Source organism: Talpa occidentalis, unplaced genomic scaffold (genome assembly GCF_014898055.3).
Source record: "Talpa occidentalis isolate TD23 unplaced genomic scaffold, MPIMG_talOcc4v2.1 talOcc4.6, whole genome shotgun sequence".
NCBI classification, from domain to species: domain Eukaryota; kingdom Metazoa; phylum Chordata; class Mammalia; order Eulipotyphla; family Talpidae; genus Talpa; species Talpa occidentalis.
In genome coordinates this window covers 27,979,064-28,003,090 of record NW_023604972.1, presented here as the reverse complement: position 1 = coordinate 28,003,090, position 24,027 = coordinate 27,979,064, and the positions used below count along the sequence as shown (strand labels likewise).

Sequence of the window (24,027 nt, the reverse complement as noted above, 5' to 3'; positions counted from 1 at the left end):
ATAATATCTAGGAATATTTATACTTAATTTATGTTTTTTTTTAGGAAGTAGATAATAGTAAGTGTGAATTAATTGAGATGTCATTTTCTTTGAAGTTTCACTTTTTGAAGAGATGATTCCAAAGCTAAAATATCATTTAAAAAGTTTATCTTTCATCACAGTCTGGAATTTAAGTATCTATTCTATTAAAGGTTTCTTATTTAGTTACATTTGTTGTAAAATTTAAGCCAAAGAAACTTTGTAGCTCTGTTAAGTTGTTAGGAATCTTAAAAACTTATAGAATCTTAATAGAAAAGATACTATTTTGTATGTATTACCTTAAATCAAAATTTTGAACAAGTTTCATCTTTTTATTTTAAATGTAAATTTAAATTCTGGAAATGATCTGAATAGCCTTTTCACTATTTATTTTATGTTTCCCTAAAATTATCCAGCTTATATTATATGGATATGAAATATAGGGTATTAATGATCCAAAGTAATTTTTTCAATTTAAGATCTCCTTTAACCATGATGACATTCATGAACAGATTTTCTCCTTGATATAATACACAATGTTGGATCATGAAACAGAATAAACAAACAGGTCATTGTTTAAAATAAATAGTGTGTACTGTCTTCAAAGGACTGTGAATTTTTGTTTGGAATTGTTCTTATATCATTTTAGCTTTAGAGTACAATACATATTGTATTTTAATTTGATTTGATACAAACATTTATTTTTGGCTGCATTTTAACACTTTGTAATATTCTTTCAATACTTTTCACAGATTTATATATCCTGACATACTATCTTTGATAGAGGATGTTTTTGTAGATGACAGAACAATTTCTTATCAGTTTAGAGTTTATGGATTTCGAATAAACTCATTGTCCTGTAGCTATAGACATACATTCATATAGAAATTCCATGTTTGAATAGTTGTGTTTTGCTTCCCATGTTAAAGAGGGATTGCTTACAGGACATCGTGTGAAAGGGCAATATCTGGAGATCAGGCAAGCATATGATAAAAGTTGAAGTTAGGAAATGCGAGTGTCTGTATTAAGTGGCAGATGGAAGACCAAGTTAGAAAGCCAGGTCAGCTGTCCGAGAGAACAGAACAGGTGAAGACAAAGAATCTTCAGGGGATGTGTGCTCCTTTTGCCATACCTGGAACTGTTTGCCAGGCACTGTGGCATTCCTACTTGAGTAAATAGCACCATCATCCCTTGAGTGACTCAAATAAAAATCCTGAGTCATTGTTGATTCCCTTCCCTCATCTCAATATCAAACTCATGAACACGTAAAGAATTCTCTCTAGTGGCATTGCCATCCTCGCCCAGTGTGATCATCTCAACTGGATTCAGTAATGATTTCCCTCTTCCTATCCATTTTCAGAGGAGTCAGAGAAGTCTTAAAGAGAACCCAGCTCCTAAAAAAAAAAAAAAAAAAAGAGAGAGCCCAGCTCCTATCCCTTTCCATACTTATGATTTTCTTTGCATTTACATTGCATTTTGAACCACATCTAATTTGCCTACAAAGTTCTAAAATATCAATTCCTGAATAATGATTCTAACCTTACCTCACATTACTCTCCACCCCTGCTTTCTCCCTTGTGAGAGCACTCTGGTCTTCTTTTTGTTTCTCAAACTTACACACTCAGCAGTGTGCTTTCTATTCCTAGTGCTTTACCAGTGCTGCCTCTCTTTCATTATTTAGATCTGAGTTCAAATGTAACTTCTTCGGATGAGGCCTTTCCTGAACATGCTTTCCATCTGCTAATCTACCCATTTCTTTTCACATCTGTTTTATTTCCTTCTTTATTGCACATGACTGTTTAAAATTCAATCAATATATATTTATTATATACCTTAATATATTCCAGGTATTGTTCTAGGCATTTTATTCATTAGTGAACAAAAAAGACGAGAGAAATCCTATCCTTCTAGAATGCACATTAGTAGGTTAAAGAGAAAACAGCATATAATAAACATAGTTATAATGGAAGGTGGCGAGTGTAATAGACGAAAATAGAGTATGGTAAAGTAGATTGGGAGATCTGAGTGGGCTTAGGGGAGAGAATGCATATTAAATAGTGTGATTATGGTAAGCCTAATCGAGTTGATTATTAAAGGAAAGTTCTTTTGTTTCTTTTACTTTTAGCTTCAGCACCTGTCAGCAAAGTGAATAAGTGCTGTGCTTCTTCCAACTTTCATCCCACTTTGGGAAAAAAGAATATCATCATGTCAAGCATTACAATTGACCCAGATGTCAAGCCTGGTGAATATGTCATCAAGAGCCTCTTTGCAGAATTTGCTGTTCAAGCTGAAAAGAAAATTGAAGTTGTAATGGCTGAACCCTTGGTAAGTAGAGCTGCCCTAGAAATTTTCTGGACTTTTGTATTAATCATTATAATAAAAATTTTCCAAGGAAATAATATACTTGAAAAATATTAAAGGAAGTTAATCCGAATAATTTCAACCGTAGGACATTCTAGAAAAGTGAAAGCTGTGGAGACAATAAAAAGATCATTGTTTGCTTGGTGTTGGGTGGGAGTGGGAATAGAAATAGGCAGAGAACAGAGTAATTTTAGGGCCGTGAAAAATGTTCTGTGTGATACTATAATGATCTGTACATGTACATTGTTCAAACCTATGGAAAGTACAATACTTAGAGTCAATCATAATATATGGATTTCAATGATTGGGATGCGTCAGCATAGGTTCATCAGTTATAACAAATGTACCACTCTGGTAGGAAATGTTGAGACTATGCCTTATGCACATGTGGGACAAAGGCATAAGGGAAATCTATACCTCCCACTCAATTTTGCTGTAAACCTAAAACAGCTCTTAAAGATTGTCTTAAAAAGGGGCCTCCCTGGTGGCACAGCGGGTTGAGCGCAGTGCTGTGAAGCTGTCCGCAGCCTCTGTAGTGTGGGTTCGATTCCCAGCCAGCCAGGGAGATACCCACATGGTGCGGCAGACCTCTCCTTTCTCGCCCGCTGCTCCCCTCAGCAGTGCTTTCAGTCTGTCTGCCTGTTCTGTTCCCCGCTGTGTTTCTGGTGAATCTTCTCACCCTCCCATGCCTCTGAGCTGTACCCTAGTTCTGGAATAAAAATAAATAAATCTTAAAAAAATTGTCTTTAAAAAATAGGGGATAGCTTAGTAATAAAATGGTGATTTAGACAGCTGTAATGACTTTAGTTTTGATAAGTTACTGAAAGTTACAAAGGAAAAATAGATGCACCAGTGGGAGTTGTTAAAACAGATAACATGTATGAGGAAAATAAAGGAAAATCTACAATATTTTATATCTTGATGATAGAGCAGTAGCCAAATAAGTAAGCATTTTAAAACTCATGGTATTTAGGCATACTTAAGGAATATGAGGACTCCACATAATTTGAGTTTATGGTAAGGAGGAAGGAAGAGGAAAAAATGAAAAATATTTGTCAGATTCTGAGGAGTTGTGAAAGCTATTATGGTAGATTATACAATAGTGGGTCAATAAGAGGGAGAAGAAATTAAAGGCAGAGACTTGAAGCTATTGTGTATAATTCAGGCTATAATGAAGTCTTAAGCTTGGACATTAAGAGTAGAAGAAGGTACAGAAGATAGTTAGATGACAAGTAGAATAAGTAGAACTTAAATAATTAAATGGGATTAGGTGTTTTGAGTGAAAGCAGAGCATTAAAGATTCTCTGACATGTTAGAAAATATGCTCATGTATTTTCTTAGGTAAAGAGCACAGTAATATTAGTGTACAAAAGGTGAAAAAGAATTTTTCCTTTATATATGTTAAACATGAAATATGGGAGATTTAAACCATGTTAGAATAATCTGATTGGTGGCTCGATATTCTTTTTATAAAGCCATGTAAAGTAGAGATCAGAAATGCAGGTGTTGGCATCATCTGCATGAGCGTGGTAAGACCCTAAGAGATAATATCAAGATGATATGTTATCTTGATATATCAAGATGATGATATCAAGGGAAGGAGAGTATCGAGTATTATTATTACTATCAAATAATACCAAGAGGTGGAGTACAGTGACCAGTGAGGGAAGGGGTTGTTGGATTTGGAAATTTCGCAGCCTGTGACCATTTTAGTGGGAATATAGAACTCTAGGTGGTAACTTTTTTGTTTTGAAGGGAGCAAATATGCGATGTACCACAATCAGTATAGAGAGTGGCATGGTCACAATAAAGATGGAGAGGAGGCTATGACAGCTAAAACTTACTTCTTCTTTACACACTGAGTTAGGGATCGGTATTTACCTCCAGTTTGGACTCAGAGTTTGTTACTTGTCTGAAGTCCAAACCTAGGAAGTGACAAAATGAGGAGGCAGCCACAACAATGACTTTAGGTGTTTTTTTTCTTTTTTAAAGATTTATTTATTTATTTATACAAGCACTGGGTACAGTCAGAATTGCGGGAGGGTGAGAGAATTCACCAGAGCCAGAGCGGAGAGCAGAACAGGCAGACTGACGAAGTACACTGCTGAGGGGAGCAATGGGCGGCAAGAGAGGTCTGCGCGCCAAGTGGGACCCTGGCCGGCTGCCAGGGACCGAACCGGCGCTGCGGAGGCTGCGGGCAGCTTTGCAGCCCAGCGCTCAACCGCTGCGCCACCAGGGAGGCCCCAACAATGACTTTAGAACCTGTATGTTTATGCAATCTGCTATACTTCCTCAGGATAGGAGGAAGGGAGCAGAAGGGAGATGAAGTGATGACTTAATAAAGGAGGGAAGTAAAGGAGGTACTGTTACAGGTTCTTGATTTCCTTCATGAAGTAGTCCTCAATATTACTGATTGTGAAGGCAAAGGAGTGCGTGTGTGCGTGCCCTTGAATGAGTTTCTTTCTGATAAATTGGAAGAAACTACTCTGAAGAAAGCATCGGTGAAATAATGTATTTGAGGCTTAATGCATACTAATAGATAAAATAGATAAATGATAAAAGAATATTAGCCAAATGTGTATTTCAGAACTGTGCAATTCACTGTATGCCATTTAAATCATTCCATGATTGCTTTTGCATCACAAATTAATGATTGTTTTCATACCAGTGTCACAAATTAATTTTCATACCGGTGCATATGTATTTTACATCATGTATATAATATAAAATTCTGTCTCAGAAATAAGGATTACAAAGGTTTGTGGAGATAAATTAATGATGATTAGATCTGATCATAAATGGCCTTAATCTAGAAAATGTTAATTTTCTTCATCGATGGTCTATGAACTACTTGGTAGATTACTACACCAGCCTACTTGAACAGCATACTATGAGAAAGGGAGCCAATTAAAAATATATACATAAAATAACTTAATGGGACATGGTGACTATAGATAATAATACTGTATTATAGAATTAAAATTTTCTGAGCGTAGAAAGGAAGTGTTCTTACCAAAAAGAATTTAAATATCAGAGGTGGTGGATGGTTTTGGGAATCTTTTCACAATGTATGTGTATAATCATCACATTTATTCTTTAAATTTGTTATAATTTTATCAATTCTATCCCAGTAAAGCTGAAAAAAAAGTTTTGTGAAATTTCAAACTTATATTAACAGAAATTAGACTATAATGAACTTCAGGAACCCTTACCCTGCTTCAGTAAGCTCCAGCTTGTATAGTACATTTGCAAAGCACTGTACCTATTTGATAAGACATTTTATAAGCAGTATCATGTGGTATGGTTCTGTCAGCTCTCTGGTATTATATATCTTAAAGAAATTTTCATGTTGAACTTGGGAGATCTTCAGAGTGTAAGTATTAAAAACTATGGAAGAAATTACCTAATTTTACTGAGTCTGTAAAATGGTGATTTTATATCTTTCCCTTTTTTCTTCCAATGCCATTTCCTAGTTCAGAGTCAGGTTCTATGGTATTAGACCATTGCAGTAGCCTTTCCTAGTTCAGAGTCAGGTTCTATGGTATTGGACCATTGCAGTAGCCTTTCTATTCTCCTCTCTCTTACCAGCCTTTGTCTTCACTTGAAAAACAGGTATTATCACCTTTCTGCTTTAAGTCTTGCTTTATGGTATCATTCTAGACTTTTCACATTCTTGTTACCCTTTGTACAATATCTTAAAATTCTACCCTCATGTATGCTGTGGTAGCTCAAAGTATCCTCTATAAATTCTGTTGTCCTGGTGTAGTTCCTTATTTTTCTCACAAGCTAAAATGCTTTTAGCAGTCAAGTCAAATTCAGCTCCATTCCTATCGTCATGGGGACTGGCCAAGAGGACTGCCACAGCAAGCCACACAGCTCATGGGCCCTGGGTCCCCCTGCTCTGGGACTCAGGCATAAGTTTGGTTGTGGACATTGAAAAACAACAAGCTTTGAACTTCTCTGCTTTTCAAACCTCTGCTCATTCTTCCAAACTTCCCTTGTGTTCCCTCTCTCATCATGATCCTACTCCAAAGCTAATGAAATCTGTTTTACTGTAATACTTATTCATACTCCTAGATTCTGACATTTTATGGTCAATGGCTTACGTATTTCCTCATCTGATGTGAGCTACTTGATTCCAGGAACCAGATCTCTTGCTTTTGTATCTCCTGCTCTTCCGGTGAGGGTCGGTACTATGTACATACTACTACAGGTTTCTGTTGTTAGTTGAATTTAGCCTTGAGAACATTGTTATGGTGCATGCCCTTTGTTTTAACAATATACAATGTCATTGTTCTAGCCAGAGCTTCTAATGTTCTTTCAGAATAGTCTGATGCTAAAAATGAATATTTTACTCATTCATTGAATGGCTAATTTCAGAGATTTTGCTATGCAATCTAAAATGAGGTAGAGTGGTGGTGAACAGTGGTGAGGATTCCATCAGAAAACAGATGATTCTACTCCATCATCCCATTTAGAGGATATACCTGACATGCCAGTAAACCCAGTTTTGTGACCTGCAGTATTCAAGGACAAACACTGACAGGAAAACCCCATTTTATTTTATAGAGTGTAGTTCCTAGTCTCCTATATACCAGCATATAATTTCTTCTTATGTGAAACAAATCTGTGTCAGCTTTGTTATCATTTCTGTCCAAGCCTGGGTAGAGTGTATCAATCCAACCACCATCAGGATTAGTAATGAAAATCTGTTTAATCTGATATTGTCAGTATTTACACTATAGCTTCGAATGCATTTATTGTGGTTGCATTTAATTAGAAATTTGCCCTGTACCCTTTTAAATAATAAGCAACCTTCCAAGACAACTCTGCAGGTCTTGAGTGAAACTTTTGCAGGGTCACTTTAAACAAAATTGCATCAGTGACTTGCTAGGTCAAAAAGGCTAGCATGTCTCGTGGTCAGTTGGACTGTGGATTACAAAACATCTAAGAAGCACAAATGCGTGTAGGTTTTGCTAAAAGAATTTAACCTGCCACTTAAGTGAGAGAATTAGCCTTTTGTTCTTACCTTAGAAGCCATAATAAAAGGAGGTTAAGGAGGCCAAAGATTTAGAGATTAGGTGAGCTTCATTTTTAGCCACCGTTTTATTTTCATTTGCGAAGGAAGGTTCAGGAAGGAAGAGAATCATTGATTGAAATTGCAGCTTGCAATCTAAGCAACTGAAAACCCTGGTTTTGTTTCTTCATAAAAAGAGGTGGATCAATCCTGGGTAATGACACAGGCACATCCAGGCTTATCTGTTAATCTTTTTGATCTCCAATGATTTGTTTGTTTATTTATTTTTACAACTCTGCAATTGCTTCTCTTTTGTGAGAATATGAAACATTTGTGTATTTTTCCAGAACTTCCTTCTCCCTATGTGATCTTAGTTCCTCCAAAAGTTTTACCTTCTCCCATGTTTGTTGTGACATGTTATGCTTTACGTTTGAGGCGCTGATCAGCTGATTGGAAGCCTAGTGTACACGGAGGGTCCTTTTTGACTGTGGCCTTCATTGTGTTATCAAAATCCTCAATGTTAAGATCTTTTGGAGGATTTGTTAGTGTCCCCAGGAAAGGTTCTCCAGTAACCTATATGGGAGTTTTAAGCTTGGCTGTTTGTATTTAAAGGAACTAGGAGCCAAAGATAAACTAGTGTTCTTGATGTTTGGTATAAAATTTTTTACTGAAGCTCCCTAACTACAGTATAATTCCTCTTGTTTTCAAAAGGACAATTCCTTTGTGGGTAAGGTGGCAGGACAGTTTTCCTGCTAAAGGCGGGACAGTTCACCTGCTAAAGTAATGGGTAAAGGAAATAAGAGGAAGAGTCTAAATCTTTCTTAACTGGTCATTCATTTTTAAATTCACCTTCACCCACACATTCTGTGTCCCTGTATTCCCCAATTCCTGAGAATTTGGGAAGTTTCAAAGTATTGACTGGATCGTCCTCTGTCCGCTCTGCATGCAAGCTCACTTCCCTCCGACAGTGACTCAGCTGTCATCTTCCCTGTGCTAGTTCTGTCTAAAATCTCCAACCCTATTCGAGCTTCCTTTCTTAAAGTCTGTCAAGGATTCTTATTTCCTTTGCTCCATCTTTGGATTTCTAAATTCAGACTATTGTCTGATCTCAAATTATTAATCACATGTCAAAGTATTTCAGTATCATTGTTAATGCTATGAAAATCTTACTAATAAACTCTTTTACTTCCCCTGGAAACTACATGTTGCTGTTGGGACTGTATGCTAAAGAATTGAGTTAGGATATAAAGGATTGTGAGCCTTAGAATCATAATTATTCTCTATATTATGAATTGACATTATAAAAAGGAGAAATAGTTCTTAATTTTATATAACATAATGATGGCTCTTCTACCATTGTGGATCAAGATAATCAATGTTCAGTTTTTGGCCTGCCATTTTTCCTGTCTGTGGTTTATCATTGTAGCTACCTTTGGAAAAAAAAACAAATGGGGAGTGTGTGTGTGTGTGTGTGTGTGTGTGTGTTTTGCATATGATTATATCTGTAAGGTAAATACTTAGGAATGGAATTTTTGCTGAGTGAAAGGATGTATACAATTAAAAATTTTGACAAATATTGCAAATAGTGTTCCAAAGAGGTTGTTATCTATTAAGTACCCCATTGGCATAATTTCAGAATTCTCTTTAGTTGATAACCCCACCCACACATTATGTGCTCAGACTTTTTGAACTTTGCAAGTCCTATAGAAAGTTAGTATTTCTTTGTGTTTTTAACTTGCATTTTTCTCTTGTGAGTGAGGTTAAGGATATAAACAGATATTTAAGAGCTATAAAAACTTTTGTGAACTGTTGATTCTTACTATATATATATATTTTTTGTATTGGGTTATTGAATTCCCCCCTGCCCTCATCTGTAGGAACATATATATGGTTGAATTTACTTTTTTTGGCTTTTGCATTTTGTATCACATTTAGAAAGATCTGAGTTCTTTTTAAAAAACACTACCAAATTTTCTTCTAGGACTTCTGTTTTGTTCTAGGATTTTGATGATTTCGTTTTTTTATATTTAAAATATCAAGGGTTTATTGAGTTAGTAGTCCCACTTAGTTGTTTATGTAGACAACATAATTGTCCCAATACCTTATATTAAAATTTCTAAATTTGTCTCAATATTTGAATTTCTGCCCCTTACTATTTTCCATGGTACATTAGTGTCTATTTCTGTTTTAGATAGTGATCCATATTTGTTATTCCTGATTGTTTCTTTACATGAAAATTATAATATACTTATTAAAAAACCTGGCTCTTGTTTTTAGAAGATCATGTTCAATTTGTAGAATTTAGGGGCCATTGCTATCTTCATGTGATTGAGTACATACACTTTTAACTATTAAAGTTTCTCAAAATATATCTTGATACCTAAACTTACTATTTCCATTATGGTTCTCCTTTTAGAGATTAGCAGAAGCCACTGATGGGCTTGAATCCATTTGTGTGACCCTAGGCAATCTAATTAAAATGAAAACAAAAATAAAAACAAATCACAATTCTAAATTGTTCATCACGTATAAGATTTCTAATATATTGTGTGTGTGTGTATATATATATATATATTTTTTTTTTTTTCCCCTTTAATTTCAGGAGAAGCCATTGTCTAGATCTCTTCAAAGGGGCGAAGACCTTCAGTTTGACCAGGTATGCCAATTTGGGGGAAATATTTTTTCTTGAGAGAAGAATGTTCATCCCTAATAGTCTGGTCCAAATAGATCCAATATCAAAAACTTCCTTTATTTTGTTTAGGGACTGAGTTTGGAATTACTAGTTTGTTTTTTAACAAAGCAAGTAGAATGAGCTCTGAACTGTGAACCTTTGTAGTTCATGAAATGAGCTCTGAAAATTATTGATTTCTCTTTAGCATTTTAAAACTTTCTTTTTCATTGTTAATCTCTTTACTGTGCCCTTTGAAATTTTCTTGGAATATTTCCAGTTATGTCCTTTAATATTACCTTGTGTACTTAATCCTACCATATTTATATAATAATGTTTTGCCTTTTATAATTTATTTTTTTCCTTTTAGAGCTGTCAAAACCTTTAATATAGAATACAAATAACTGAAAACTATTGTGGTATGCTTTGAATGTTAATTCTTTCCTCTTGCTGAGATTAAGTGTTTGATTAATGTTATTTTTGTCATAGTTACGCATGCCAAGAATTTTTTTATTATATGTTGATTGTTTGCAAAAAACAATAACCCAGGTTAGCTTTATGTTGCCATCTAGTATTCCTGGCTCCTTTTTTCATAATTATGTATCTGGAAGTAGAAGTTAATGTTCACATTAGCCTACTTGACTAGATGAAGATGACTGACTAGATTTTCTTGGTGGAAACTTACCAAAAATACTTTTTCAGATCTCTAGTTCTGCTAAGCAGAATCACCAGGAGTAGTGGTCCACATGCAGCCACAGCTGGTTTTGTTCAACAGCTTCCTGGTGATTCTGGTGTGTGTACCCTTAGTAAACCACCACAGGTGCAAGGCAAAAACATAAAAAGGAAGGCTAGTCCTCTATTACAGTAACAATATAATCTTAATAATGATGCTTTTCAAACCTTAATGTAGCATCATTCTAATTAGTTAGGTATTTATTATTAATAAATTATTTTAAATGTATTCAGATTGCTCACATCTTGCACCCACTCTACTAATGAAGAATAAATCATTGTACGATCAGAAATGAAATCCTGTCAAACAACAATTTAAGAAAATTTTGGGGCCTTCCTGGTGGCACAAGGTGTTAAGCACCACACTATGAAGCAATCCGCAGCCTCTGCAGCACGAGTTCGATCCCCCATCCACCAGGGAGCAACCCAGATGGCAAGGCAGACCTCCCCTGTCTCGCCCTCCGCGCCCCTCAGTGTATTTCAGTCAGTCTGCCTGTTCTGTTCCCTGCTCTGTCTCTGGTGAATCTTCTCACCTCCCACATCTCTGGTCTGTAGCCCAGATGTTGTATGCCTAAATAAATAGATCTTAAAAAAAGAAAAATTTTCCTTTTGTTATGTAAATGAGTAATAAAACTATAAATAATTATGCTTTATAACTTGAAGGGGTTTTCCTAAATAAAAGCTAAGTGTGGTATAAACTGTTTTAAATATATTTACAGTAGCAGATGGTGTTTTATTGTACCTTCTATAGATATTAAAAGCAATTTCCTTTGTGTGATAGTGTTCCCTGGTAAAATATAAGCCTGGATGTAGTGAGATAAAATTAGAATCTTATTTTTACTCTTCCTTTTTTTTTCCAGGAGTAAGTACATTTTGAGGTTGTATTAGAAAATTAAATGTTTGATTCCTGGAGGTATCAATTTACCTTCATTAACTGACTCTTACGATCATGGAACTTGAGTATTCCTGCAACCCACAGTTTTTTAATAACGAAAAGCAAAGTGAATCATGTTTGACTATATATTTAATTTCAAATACTGATTTTATAAGCAGTGGGGTAGATTCCAATACAGAAATTCTTATGAATAGAGACTTTTTTTCTCAGTACCCCTAAGATGAAGAGTGACCCTAGGTCTACTATTGATAGCTCAGATACCTGTTATACCTCTTACCACTGCTGTAGGCAAGTTGGGGTCATTCATGACCCGGATCTGAGGCCTTGAAGTCAGATAGTTTCAGGGATGCTTGCAATCAAATAGCAGTTGTTCATCCCACCACATTTATTTATTTATTTTTTTGGTGGGACCCTCGCCGGCTGCCGGGGATCGAACCGGTGCTGCAGAGGCTGCGGGCAGCCTCGCAACACAGCGCTCAACCACTGTGCCACCAGGGGAGGCCCCCATCCCACCACATTTATCTTGGAGTTATTATTTATATATTCTAAGCTTTGAAAGCTTATTTGCAGTGCATTTTTAGTGTTTATCTGTAAATATTGCAAATTATGTAATTCTATTTCTGTTATGTGGTATAGTTGTACAGAGTAAATCAGAACTTTCTCAACAATTCAAAAGTACTGTAGTCATCTTTGTTTCTTCATCTCTCCGTTCATTCTGTGACATTTTAGAACCTTTTTTTCACATGAGCAGAGAGGAACTGACTGGGGAAGTTGCTACCTTTCTGTTTCATGTGATGGTTGTCCCAGAGGTCCCCAGGAGGGTCATCAGGGATGCTACTGATGATGCTTTACACATGTGAGTAGCACATGGAGGCAGGAAAAAGGTTGAAAGCTGATGAGCTCAACTGAATGGTTTTGGGTAGAGCTTCATAGTGGATGAAACTTAGCTTACTTATGTTATTACGTGCCTAACTCTCTAGGCTGTACTTTTATCTTAGCCATTTATTACATTTGGGTTTCTGTGTATGTTCATGTTTATTCTACAAGTGTTAATCATTTCTAAGTGGTTGCTAGTGGAGTGAGGAGCATGGTACCCCGATGATGTGTTTTACCTTCTGGTGATGTCTTGTGTTTGCAGTTGATAAGCTCTATGAGCTCAGTAGCAGAGCACTGTCTCCCTTCCTTACTCCGCACCTTGTTTGACTGGTACAGACGCCAGAATGGAACTGAAGATGAATCTTATGAGTATAGACCTCGATCTAGCACAAAATCTAAGGGGTAAGTCGCAAGTGGCTCATTGCCTACTGTTCTACCAGGAATCAAAACACTTCAATGAAGGGGTGATAATGTCAGCAACTGTTTCTAAGCAAAAACACTGATTACTTTTGTGGTGAAGGTGTTAGTAAAGGAGACAGATGGTCAGTACTAAAACGTAGATTGAGGGAAGGTGTCGGTTCAGGTAGGTGTGGCCCTGTGGAACCACCGTCACACAAAACTGAATTTCAGAACTGCCATTTAGGTAGTTCAATGAGGAGCTTTAATACTCTCAGGATCCTGTTCATGAGGTCTGTGAAGGGAAGATTCCTACAATATAGGACGTTTTCCAAGACTCTCTGTGGTGCTCAAACCCAGGGACGCCTTGGCTTTATGAAAATGTCACTTTGTGTTCAGGTGACGGTCCATGGTTTAGAGTTGGACTTCAGTAAATGCCACTTGTGATTTTTCAACTTAGATATGTGAGAAAGTTACCAGTACTGTAGTTTCATCAGAAAAGTTACTTTTGTTTCAGTTCTTAATAAAAAGAATGCTAATCAAATATAGAGCAATGTTAGGTTTTCTAAATGAAATATAAAATATTTTTCTCCCTCTTAATAATTCATATAGATTAGGTTTTACTTCTCACAGACAATAGTAAAATGTGAATCTAAATGCCTAACGTACAGAAAGAGGAAGAACACTAGAACATGTAACACAGACATTGGGTTAATAAAAAAGCTGTACTGGCAATTGCTGTAAGATACCATAAAAATGGGTACTCATAAAAATCATGAACTACTAACTAATAGCTATTTTAAATCTTAGAGCCTTCATGCAATCCTAATTTGGGGTTCTTATTTCAGGGATGAGCAGCAACGTGAAAGAGATTATCTTCTTGAAAGAAGAGACTTAGCAGTAGATTTCATTTTTTGTTTAGTTTTAGTTGAAGTTCTAAAGCAGGTAAGCCCTTTTATTCCTGTAAAATCTGTATTTTTTGCTTGTTTCTGTTTCATGATTCAGTTACCTGATGTATATAAAATTCTGGCCATATAAACTGAATTCCCATCATTTAATCATACTTCTTTCTGTTGCCTGGGGTTCTACTCCTGCCTATTCTTTTTACCTTCATATGCCATCCAAGACATGCCATCTTGTTAGTAATATGAAGCTGGAGAGAAACTTAAATATGGGCTTTAACTGCAAACACAGTCTACCTGTCATTTACCTGCTTCCTTCCCTTTTTACTTCCACTTTCAAAGAATTTCTCTTCCTATGCCCTCAAGCCTGCCTTCCAACAGGTAATAATTCTGCAACGATAGTTGAGGAATGAGAGTGATTTAGCATGGATAAGACTGGCAGCAGCTCTCCTGCCTGCCTGTGATATGCAGGTGTTTCTCTTCCCCAACCTTCTCCCTTTGCAAAGCAGCAGAGTCCACTCTCCTCCCAGGGCTGCCCCCTGAGACTCTGCAGGCCTCTTCTAACAAAGCAGTCCCTTTCAGGGACAGCTCTTTCTTTCTGCCCACTAGTGCCTGTGCGGCATCCTTGACTTCCCTTCCCTTTTTATAATAAACCTACCCTTTTGAATATTTAAAAAAAATAGAATTGTCAAGTGCAAATGGTTTTCAGGCCCGTGAAGATATCTCAGGATAATAATTTTGATGTACTCATACAGTGTCTGTTGGAATGCCTGCTGTTGACGGGCATTGTTCTAGGCTCTACATGCATAAGGTTAGCTTTGAATGGCATAGACAATAAAGATTTAAGTATGTAATAATGCCAATATTGTCTTGTATTTTCACCTTTCAAAATCAGTACGATTATACATACAAGTACCTGTAAGAATTTTGACAGTATTTTTTAAAATAATTTGTAGTCATTAAAAAAAGTGATATGTAGGGTCCTTCCCGGTGGCGCCGCGGTTGAGCACTGGGCTGCCTCTGCAGCGCCGGTTTGATCCCCAGCCATCGGCGAGGGTCCCACGTGGCGCGCAGACCTCTCCTGCCGCCCGCTGCTCCCCTCAGCAGTGTACTTCGTCAGTCTGCCTATTCTGTTCCCTGCTCTGTCTCTGGTGAATTCTCTCACCCTCCTGCACTTCTGACTGTACCCAGTGCTTGTATAAATAAATATATCTTTAAAAAAAAGTGATATGTCATTCAAAGATGAGCCATTTGTGTACAGCTGTGCACAATTTTATGCTTTGTAAAAAGGTAGGAAACCTAAAAAAATCCTCTTTTACATATGATTGTGGGAATTTGGGGGTTTTGTTACATAATGTCAAATAGCTATATAATAAACAGCATTGTGAGACATAGAAGTTAATTGATAGTTATTTTTTATGTAGTCTATATGAAAATGGTTATGTGATCATTTACATTTTGCCCTTTTTTAACAATGTATGTGATAAGACATTGTAATCCAATTATCTGAGCTGCAAATAAAAAGAACTGTATAAACTAGATTAATCAAAGGTAAAATCATTTTAATTTGTACTTTTCATGGAGGGTTCTTAGTTGATGTGGGAAAGAGTTCTCTTGCAGGTGGTGCAGAAAATGACAAATTTGCTTTCTGTGAGCTCAGTTAAGTAACTAGGGAAACAGGAGCTGAGGACAAGGAAGGGCAAGGCTCATTGTGGTTGATCCCTGGAGTCTCTTGTGTCCTAATTGTGGGTAATATGAGTGGTTTGGTAACTAGCATTTGTACTTCTTTTCTCAGTTACGTGGTGCAGGGTTTCTTAAATAGTACAGGACACAGTGCCAGCACCCTGCACTGACAGTCAGCGCCTTCCCTGACCCAGCTCCAGTGTGTCTTTTCCTGTTTCCCCTGGCATTTTTCTGCTAGCAGTCAGTCTCTCTTCTCTAACAGTTGCCCCTAGTTGCACTGGCTTCAGAATTCCTGTGCACTGAAACCCTGTGGAGGTTTCCATTCTCTTCCCAGTCCTATCTCCTTCCCTGTCCTCATCTTCACCCTCCTTTTCTTCCTCTGGTAGAAAAAACCATCAGGATATTATAAACTCAAGAGCATTCTTTCAGTGGTCTCATTTTGAAAGTCCCCTGAACATACACCGTTCATACCTGGACTCAAAGTGTGAAAAAAGAGAAATAATAGTGGTGGTGATGACTTATCTTCGTTTTTGCTTCTGTGACCATATTGTTCCAACCTGCAGTTCTCTTTCCACTCACCTTTTCTCTGTTTACTATTATCCCCTTACGTTCATTCAAGCACACCTATCAAAGAATAAACAGTTTCACCAAGAACATATATACACTTTATTAAAGTCCTACATAGTTTTTTTTTTCTTTCCTGTAAAAGGCAAGTCTTTTCAGCTGCTGCAAAAACTAATACAACTATGGAAAATGAAGTAGAAATCAATAGAACTTTCTGAAACATCATGACAAACTAACCCAACTTTCTTCTGTGCCAGAATGATGTAGGGTTTAATAGGTCTGGGAAATAATCAATGTAATAGATTTTGAATGTAATAGGACCTTTACTTTTGTCCCACATACTCTACACATATTAAAACATGATTCAGTTTTATTTTGATGAGATGATCCCATGGGCTATTTAGAGTATTGATACACATGTGTTTCAGTCTTAAGGAGAAAATATTCCTGGTGGGTTGGTCCTTGACCCCATATAATTTTTTTTGTTTCTTGAACAATTTGCTATGTCTTCAGCTATTATCACACATGTTCAGAGCCCTTATGATGCATAAGGAACTCTGTTCTTTGTATCACTTGGTCATTTTAATGAACTCCAGGAGGGAGCCAGTGTGTTTTTTTCATCCCTCCTGTGTTACTTACTATACGTACTTACTGTGTAACTTGGGCAAGTTATTACTCACTCTTTCCTTCTCTGTAAAACAGGGATGAAAATAATCTCTTTTGTAGAACTGTGAGAATTAAATGCTATAATGAGTAACACATGGAATGTGCCCAATAAATATTTGTTATTTTTATTTTACGGATGAAATGTTCTTAGTTGTAGTGACTTGCTGAAGGTTATAAAGCTAGCATTTTTACTGCAAGTTTTCTCCTATAAATAATAAAAATAATTTTTGCTGGTAAAATCACTAATATAAAATTAGATGAAATGACCAGTAACTTATAAAATTAAAGTTTAATCATTATGAGTTAGACAAGGGAATTGAATTAATATAAATGTGATGAAATTGAATAGTGTGATTCACTGTGGAACAAAAGTATTTCAAGATGATGGAGAACTAATTGCATTTTTTCAAGAAAATCAGAAGAATGGTGGGATCATAGCCAACTACACATTTCACCACATAAGTACCAAAGGTTTCAAAATCCATAATAAAAGTATGTTTAAAAAGAAACATAGGGGACTCCCCGGTGGTGCAGCTGTTGAGTGCTGGGCTGCGAAGCTGCCCGCGCAAGCCTCTGCAGCACCAGTTTGATCCCCGACCACCAGCGAAGAGGGTCCCACATGGCGCGCAGATCTCTCCTGCTGTCCGCTGCTCCACTCAGCAGTGTATTTCTTTATCAGTCTGTCTGTTCTGTTCCCCGCTCTGTCTCTGGTGAATTCTCTCACCCTCCCGCGCTTCTGACTGTACCCAGTGCATGTATAAATAAAAAAATAAAAAGAAACATAGCATTTAGAAAGTTTGAGGCAGTTTTCTTGTTAGGCTGAATTTTAAGACATTTGTTTGTTGAAACAAACAAGAAGATTGGGAAACCAGTTTGTGAATCATTTCATGCTTTTGGCTTGGTTTTATCAGTGCTTTTGTGAGGTATGAGAAGGTAGTATAGATCCCTAGTATTCTCAGATTTACATTAGCATTTTAGATGTTGATGGGGAACCCTGAAAGTGATGGCATTTTTTTATGATTATGCTGAGTTGTTAATTTACTAACTTTTTGTTTAAGAGCTACTCATTTAGTAGAAATTATGTATGAGGGAAGAGGCAGGGATTTTACTTACTGGTTTAAATATTTTGATTTGTTTTACATATTAGGAAGTACCATGCAATTTGTAAAGTACTGAACAAGATATTTAAATGTACTAACCAAGATATTTAAATGACAAATTTCAAATACTAATAAAGCCATAAATAGTTTTAAATTGTTGGAAAAGTTGGTGTCTCTTTGAAAGACTCTTCATGGTAAATAGTGTAGGGGCAGGAAGGGCACTGAGCAAGTGTCTATGATCTGCACAGACCTGGTAAAGGAGGAGTCCTGGAACCCTCAGTGGCTTTCTCAGGCTTTTATTGAGCTTTACATGTAGTGTGACAATTAGGTACACGGCAGGCAGGCCTACAGGTCTCCAGGCCCCCTGCCAAGTCTTCACTCTGGGCTGCTCTGGCTTCTTTCTCCCCTTCTGTCTCCTGCCTCTTCCCCTGCTTCTCTCAGTGACTATCTCAATACTTCTGCCATGGCCCACAGAAGTAAACAACACAACAATGTAATAACTGCAGGTGCCCCATCAAGTAGGGCAATCCTAATGGTGGGAGGGCAGAAAGGCCTGAAAACCGTTTACCCTACAGTCAGATTATGTGGAAGTGGGTTGCTTTTGTGTAAATGTTGCTGAGAAGGAACAGTGATGTTTCTGTGATCTTCTGTCAGTAGTGATTTTAGTAACAACAGCAGGACTGGCTGTTTCCTCCCTACGTGGTCCATAGTTTAATGATTTGTGGTTATGAAGCCAATATTCTTAAGTTTAGAGCTTCTTAAATTAGATGAGTAGGACCTGAAAAACCACTGTCAAAATAATTTAAAAATTGAATAATTAAACTCAGAGAAAATAAGTTTTCGAAAAAACAGGAAACTAATAAAAGCCATCTAAATCTTAAAACATAAAGGGAAAGTTGACAGATTAATAATAGATCATATGAAAATTAAAATTGTTAATTTAGTATCATCTAAATTAGCTGACATGATGAGAAGACCATGTAGACCTATAGCTTATTTAGCTCTTAACTAGATGATTATTTTTTTTACTCTAGATACCTGTTCATCCTGTGCCTGACCCCTTAGTTCATGAAGTTCTAAACTTGGCTTTTAAGCACTTTAAACATAAGGAAGGGTAAGTAAAACATGAACTTGCAATTTTGGTTTCTCTCTGCAATTCAAATTTAGATTGTTAAAACAGAATTTGCATTTCATTGGCTGTATTTTTGGAGTTCAGTGATCTGTTTAATTCTTAATTATTGGGTTTATAAGATGATGGGATTTGTACGAATAAGAGTGTCTAAATTTTATGACAAACAAGAAGAAGATTCATGTACATTTATCATTCTATAATTGAATACTGAGAGGCATTTATGTAGCACTCTAAAAAGGAATTTTCAGATTTTTTAAGACAGCATTTGTAGACAATTTAATGAAATAATGTGTTAATTCTCTTGTTGTTCTAGATATTCAGGAACCAACACTGGGAATGTGCATATTATTGCAGATTTATATGCAGAGGTGATAGGAGTTCTTGCCCAATCAAAGTAAGTTTTAAAAGTCACTGATTTTGATTTGCTTTGTGTCCTAGAATGCTTTGTTACTAATACAATAAATAGTGAGTGTTTTAGATTTACTTTTTTTCCCCCCATAGAGTTGTTGTAAAATCTGTTTCACTCTTTATTACATGGTGCTTCTGTTTTCCTCTGAAGGAAATTTTAGAGAATTTTTAAGTAATACTCACACCTCAGTTTCACAACTTATTTTCATTTATTTGAGGTTTTCCATTAAAGTCTGAATTGAGGAAGTCAGAAACTGCCAAGAATAATCAGGACATTACCTTAATCTCTATTTTTAACAGTTATGAGATGTATTTTAAAAATCTTTAAGAACACTTTACAAGGCTAGTAATTACTTTCAGCACTTTCCAGTTGACTGCTTTTATTTCTGAGATAGTGAAGCAATGTCTTCCTTCTAATCATCTTACTCATTTTAACACTAAACAGAATTTTGAGTAGGTAGAAGTGATACCAAAAAGGAAACATCAAAGATACTAGATCACACTATGAAAAGTGTCCTCGGTAGCAGTTACACTCAATGAGTTGTATTAAACCATCATTATAGTAAACAGTAAAAGAAAAAAGTTTCCTTAGTGTCTGGTGGTTGTGCTAGAGACTTTGGAAGATTTTGTATCTTATGTTGCTTTTGGGAAATTTGTAAGGAAAATAGCATCAATTTAGATTTTCTTGGGTGCTATTTTGTAGTCTCTGGCCCCAAAGTCATCAAATAGCAAACTTCTTGAATTCTAAGAAGACAGGCACAATTATTAATGTTTCAGTAGGTTAGATTTTAATATTAAGTAGTATATTTTATTTGGGTACTTTTTATCTTTTGTAATGCAGAGGGGTTTTTTGTATACTGATGCTATAGAACTTATAGTTGGAATATTTTAAGTGATTTCAATATAGACAATAATATCTCAATATTTCATTTATATTAATAAGGAATCCCTGTCTCAGGTATATAAGCATAAAAACATAGATAAGATCAATGATAGATTTCTTTTTATGGCAGAATAGTTACTGAGATTTTACTTTTATCAAAGATGAGTCTATCAGGAATATAGATGAGAAATGCTAAATAGTACATAAGCAACTTGGATCCAGGAGAATACTGCATCACAGCTAAGTTAGTTCTAGGACGGTAAGGCTAGCAAATCCATATTGCCAGTTAATTTATGAAATGATTCCACTAGTCTAGTTGTAAGAGAAATGCCAGTTTGGACATAGTGAGATGTTTTCCACCTGTCCATCCAGTGAGCCTGGGAAGAAGTATGGGCCAGCAGCACCAGCACTTGAAGGGCAGGTGGTGGGAAGGAGCAGGGGTTGACAACGGGAAAGTGAGAAAGAGAAGGTTTGGAGGATATTAGGATCTTGCATATGCAATTCCTTTGATTACAGTTAAATAATCATTTTATAAGATGTAATAAAAGATAAAACCCTTGGATTCTAATATTGCAATGGGAAGATTTTTATACTTTGTAAAGTGGATGTATTTCTTTATAAAACATGAAAGAATACTTTCATGGAAAATGAACCTGCGTCTCCAGGTCTCAACTGGGAGAAGATAAGTTATATTTCCTATCATGTGTCCATATTTCATTAATAGGTCATTTTTTTTCCCTTCTGTGGTCAGTGACCATTGGAAAGTATGCTGCTTTTGTCATTTCAGCTATCTGAACTGGTTTCTCCAGTACTATTAACAATAAAGTCTTCAGTTACTTTATAATAATAAGAAGTGGGAAATTCAGTATTTTATTGATTAAAAAACCACTAGATACCTTTTTGCAGTGTGAACAGAAAAAAAACTCTACTAGTCTTGATGGTTGTGGTTATTTGAATGCAGGATGGTGTTCACCCATCAAAAGCATTTTGGTTTTTTAGCTTATTCACACTGAGACCAGTACCATCTCACTCCTGTTCTTCTGTTTCTCTGCAATGTAAATAGAGATTAATTTTAAGTGCTAACTAGTAGTCTGCAATTGATTGGCTGATCTCTTTGATCAAATGTGTAGTTTTCATATAACTCAAATTGAAAACTTCATAAAAAGGAGTCTTAAAAATAGAAAACAATGATTTACATTAGGATGTTTTATAAAGCGTAGGTTATTTGATCTTACTTTTATTATGATTATTAAATGGTAATGGTCCTGTATTTATGCATTTACAAAAATAAAGAAATCCTATTTCTACTTAAGGAATGGCTAATTTAAAAATAAATAAGCAGCATTAAGCAGAAAAACATAGAACTTTTTTTTCTTCTAACTGCTTTTTTGGTAATTTTGATGAGAGTAGAAGAATGATGATGATGATGTTTAGGTAAAATACCTTTTGATTTCAACCTTAAATATCATGTGGGAAATCAGGATTTTTAATTGAGATCCAATCACATATTCTTGTATATTAAAGGTTTCAGGCTGTGAGGAAGAAGTTTGTGACAGAATTAAAAGAACTGCGACAAAAGGAACCAAGTCCACATGTTGTACAAAGCGTCATCAGCTTAATAATGGGAATGAAATTTTTTAGAGTGAAAATGTATCCTGTAGAAGATTTTGAAGCATCATTTCAGTTTATGCAGGTGATATACTTCTCAGTTGCAGTAATTTGAATTAGCTATGTGGTTCTTCCTGCTCTTTCGGACTGTTTAAAAGAATATATATACATATGAATTAATGCCATCACTATTAATTTTTTATTCCAAGTATTGTCACAAATGTGAATTAACTTTTTTAATTTAAGCATGATTTGATCTTATCCTTTTGGTAAAATTACAATGTTTACAAAAGTATTGTGATATTGAAGATTCTTTAATCTTTCCTCTTTTATTAATCTAATATACTTTTCCTCCCCTTCAAGGAATGTGCTCAATATTTCTTAGAAGTAAAAGATAAAGATATAAAACATGCACTTGCCGGTTTGTTTGTGGAGATTCTTATCCCTGTAGCTGCTGTAAGTCTTTTTATTTTTATATTTTATTTTAAAAGTACTTCTTCCCTAAAGAAGGGGCCACATAAAATATTATTGTTTTCCAGTCATGTTACACACAACTGCATTAAGTGGAAACATGAAATAATGCAGTTATGGGAAAATGGTTATTAGTCAAACAGCAGAAGAGAATCAGTCAGTCTTTAAGAGTATAAGTCCAGACCCTTAAGATTCAGAGTATTTGCAACCTAGCAGTAATGATTGCCTCAAGTAGTTCATTATGCTGCACTTACTGTGACTTTTGTTCTTTACAAATAACAACTGTTTTAATAGCCACTGAAAAATTTAAAAGGACTGCAACATATATTCTGAAATTTATGGATTGCCTGGATTGTTAATGTTCTGTATGTTGCTGTGATGTTCATCGTACCTGTCAAAATATATACTTCAATTTATTTAGAGAAATGATTGCTATAAACATGATTGCAATGATTTCTAGGGAAGCAGATTTATAGAAATTTTTCTTGCTATAAATGCACTGTATTACTCAAAAATAATTTTGCAGTACATAACATAGCATCCTATAAATAGTAACTTAAGAATAGTTTTCAGGGATTTTGGAATCCTAGATATGTAACTGGCTGTAATTTTAAGGTCATCAATGGAGCAGGTGTTAGGAAGAAAACCCTTGGCAATGGTCTGTCACGTAATTCTCCTGTTATTCCATGTTTGCCTTTGTGGCTTAATAGTTTGCTAGGGCCCTCCCAACAAAGGACCATGGACTAAGTGGCTGAAACAACACAAGTCTATTGTCTCATGGTTTTGGAAGCTCCATGTCTGAGACCACAATGCTGATAGGTTCACCCTTCTGAAGACTGTGAGAGTCTCTTTCAAGCTCTTGCATAGCTTGTGGTTCATGGACAGTCTCTCCCTGGCTCCTGATATTCCTTGGTTCACAAAAGCGTCATCTGATCTTTGACCTCATCTTTACATGTTCTCTCTTTGTGTGTGTGCCGGTGACCAAATTTTTCCTGTTACGAAAAGAAACCAGTTATGTTTTCTCCCCCATCCCATTATGGCCTTATTAAGTCCTTATTAATTAGTCCTAACTTAATTAAATCTGAAACAAGTTTTTAAATAAGATGAGATTTTGATGTGTGTGGAGTTAGGACTTTAACATGTAAATTTTTTTTTTTGGAGGGGTGGTCATAATTCTCTTCATAACACCCACCTCTCTGCACACGGAGCTCATTCTCCCTGCAGCATTCTTGCTTCTGTAATCATCTTCCTCGCCTCTGCCTGGCTCACTTCCAGGTATTCATTCATTATGTGTACTCAGTGCTTTCTGCATGTCAGGGCTTCTTCTCTGCACAAGGAATGCAGTAATGATGACGACAGGAAAGACTCCCTGCTCTTACAGAGCTTCCTACTACTGCAGAAAACAGACACATAAAATATGCCGTATGTTGGATGGTGATAAGTAATATGGCGAAATATAAAGGAGGGTAAGGGCATGAGAATGCTGAAGGGGTAAGGGAGTAGAAATTTTAAGTAGGATGATTTAGAGAAGCCGACCACTTAGGAGGAGATTTGACATTTGAGTAAAAACCAAAGGAATGAAGGAGTAAGGCTTGCTGTATCTGGGGGAAAAACCTTCTCAGGCAGAAGGAACAAGTGCAGACAGCC

General features: G+C 36.0%; 1 protein-coding gene and 1 non-coding gene across 13 annotated transcripts in view; both read left to right on the top strand.

The window, feature by feature from the left end:
- The window catches only part of FRYL (FRY like transcription coactivator), a 222,153-nt gene that overhangs the window by 100,185 nt on the left and 97,941 nt on the right, over nucleotides 1-24,027 (top strand). For all 12 annotated transcript variants that reach the window (XM_054688115.1, XM_054688121.1, XM_037529430.1 and 9 more), the window contains 8 exons: nucleotides 2,144-2,343; nucleotides 9,999-10,052; nucleotides 12,830-12,969; nucleotides 13,812-13,908; nucleotides 18,913-18,992; nucleotides 19,324-19,404; nucleotides 21,826-21,994; nucleotides 22,273-22,365. In XM_054688115.1, the coding sequence (XP_054544090.1) occupies nucleotides 2,224-2,343; nucleotides 9,999-10,052; nucleotides 12,830-12,969; nucleotides 13,812-13,908; nucleotides 18,913-18,992; nucleotides 19,324-19,404; nucleotides 21,826-21,994; nucleotides 22,273-22,365 (834 nt within the window). In that variant the 5' untranslated portion in view covers nucleotides 2,144-2,223. The remainder of the gene's footprint in view (nucleotides 1-2,143; nucleotides 2,344-9,998; nucleotides 10,053-12,829; nucleotides 12,970-13,811; nucleotides 13,909-18,912; nucleotides 18,993-19,323; nucleotides 19,405-21,825; nucleotides 21,995-22,272; nucleotides 22,366-24,027) is intronic.
- On the top strand, nucleotides 6,179-6,315 carry LOC119261511 (small nucleolar RNA SNORA5). Its single transcript, XR_005129045.1, has one exon. It is a non-coding gene; the product is annotated as a small nucleolar RNA SNORA5 (small nucleolar RNA).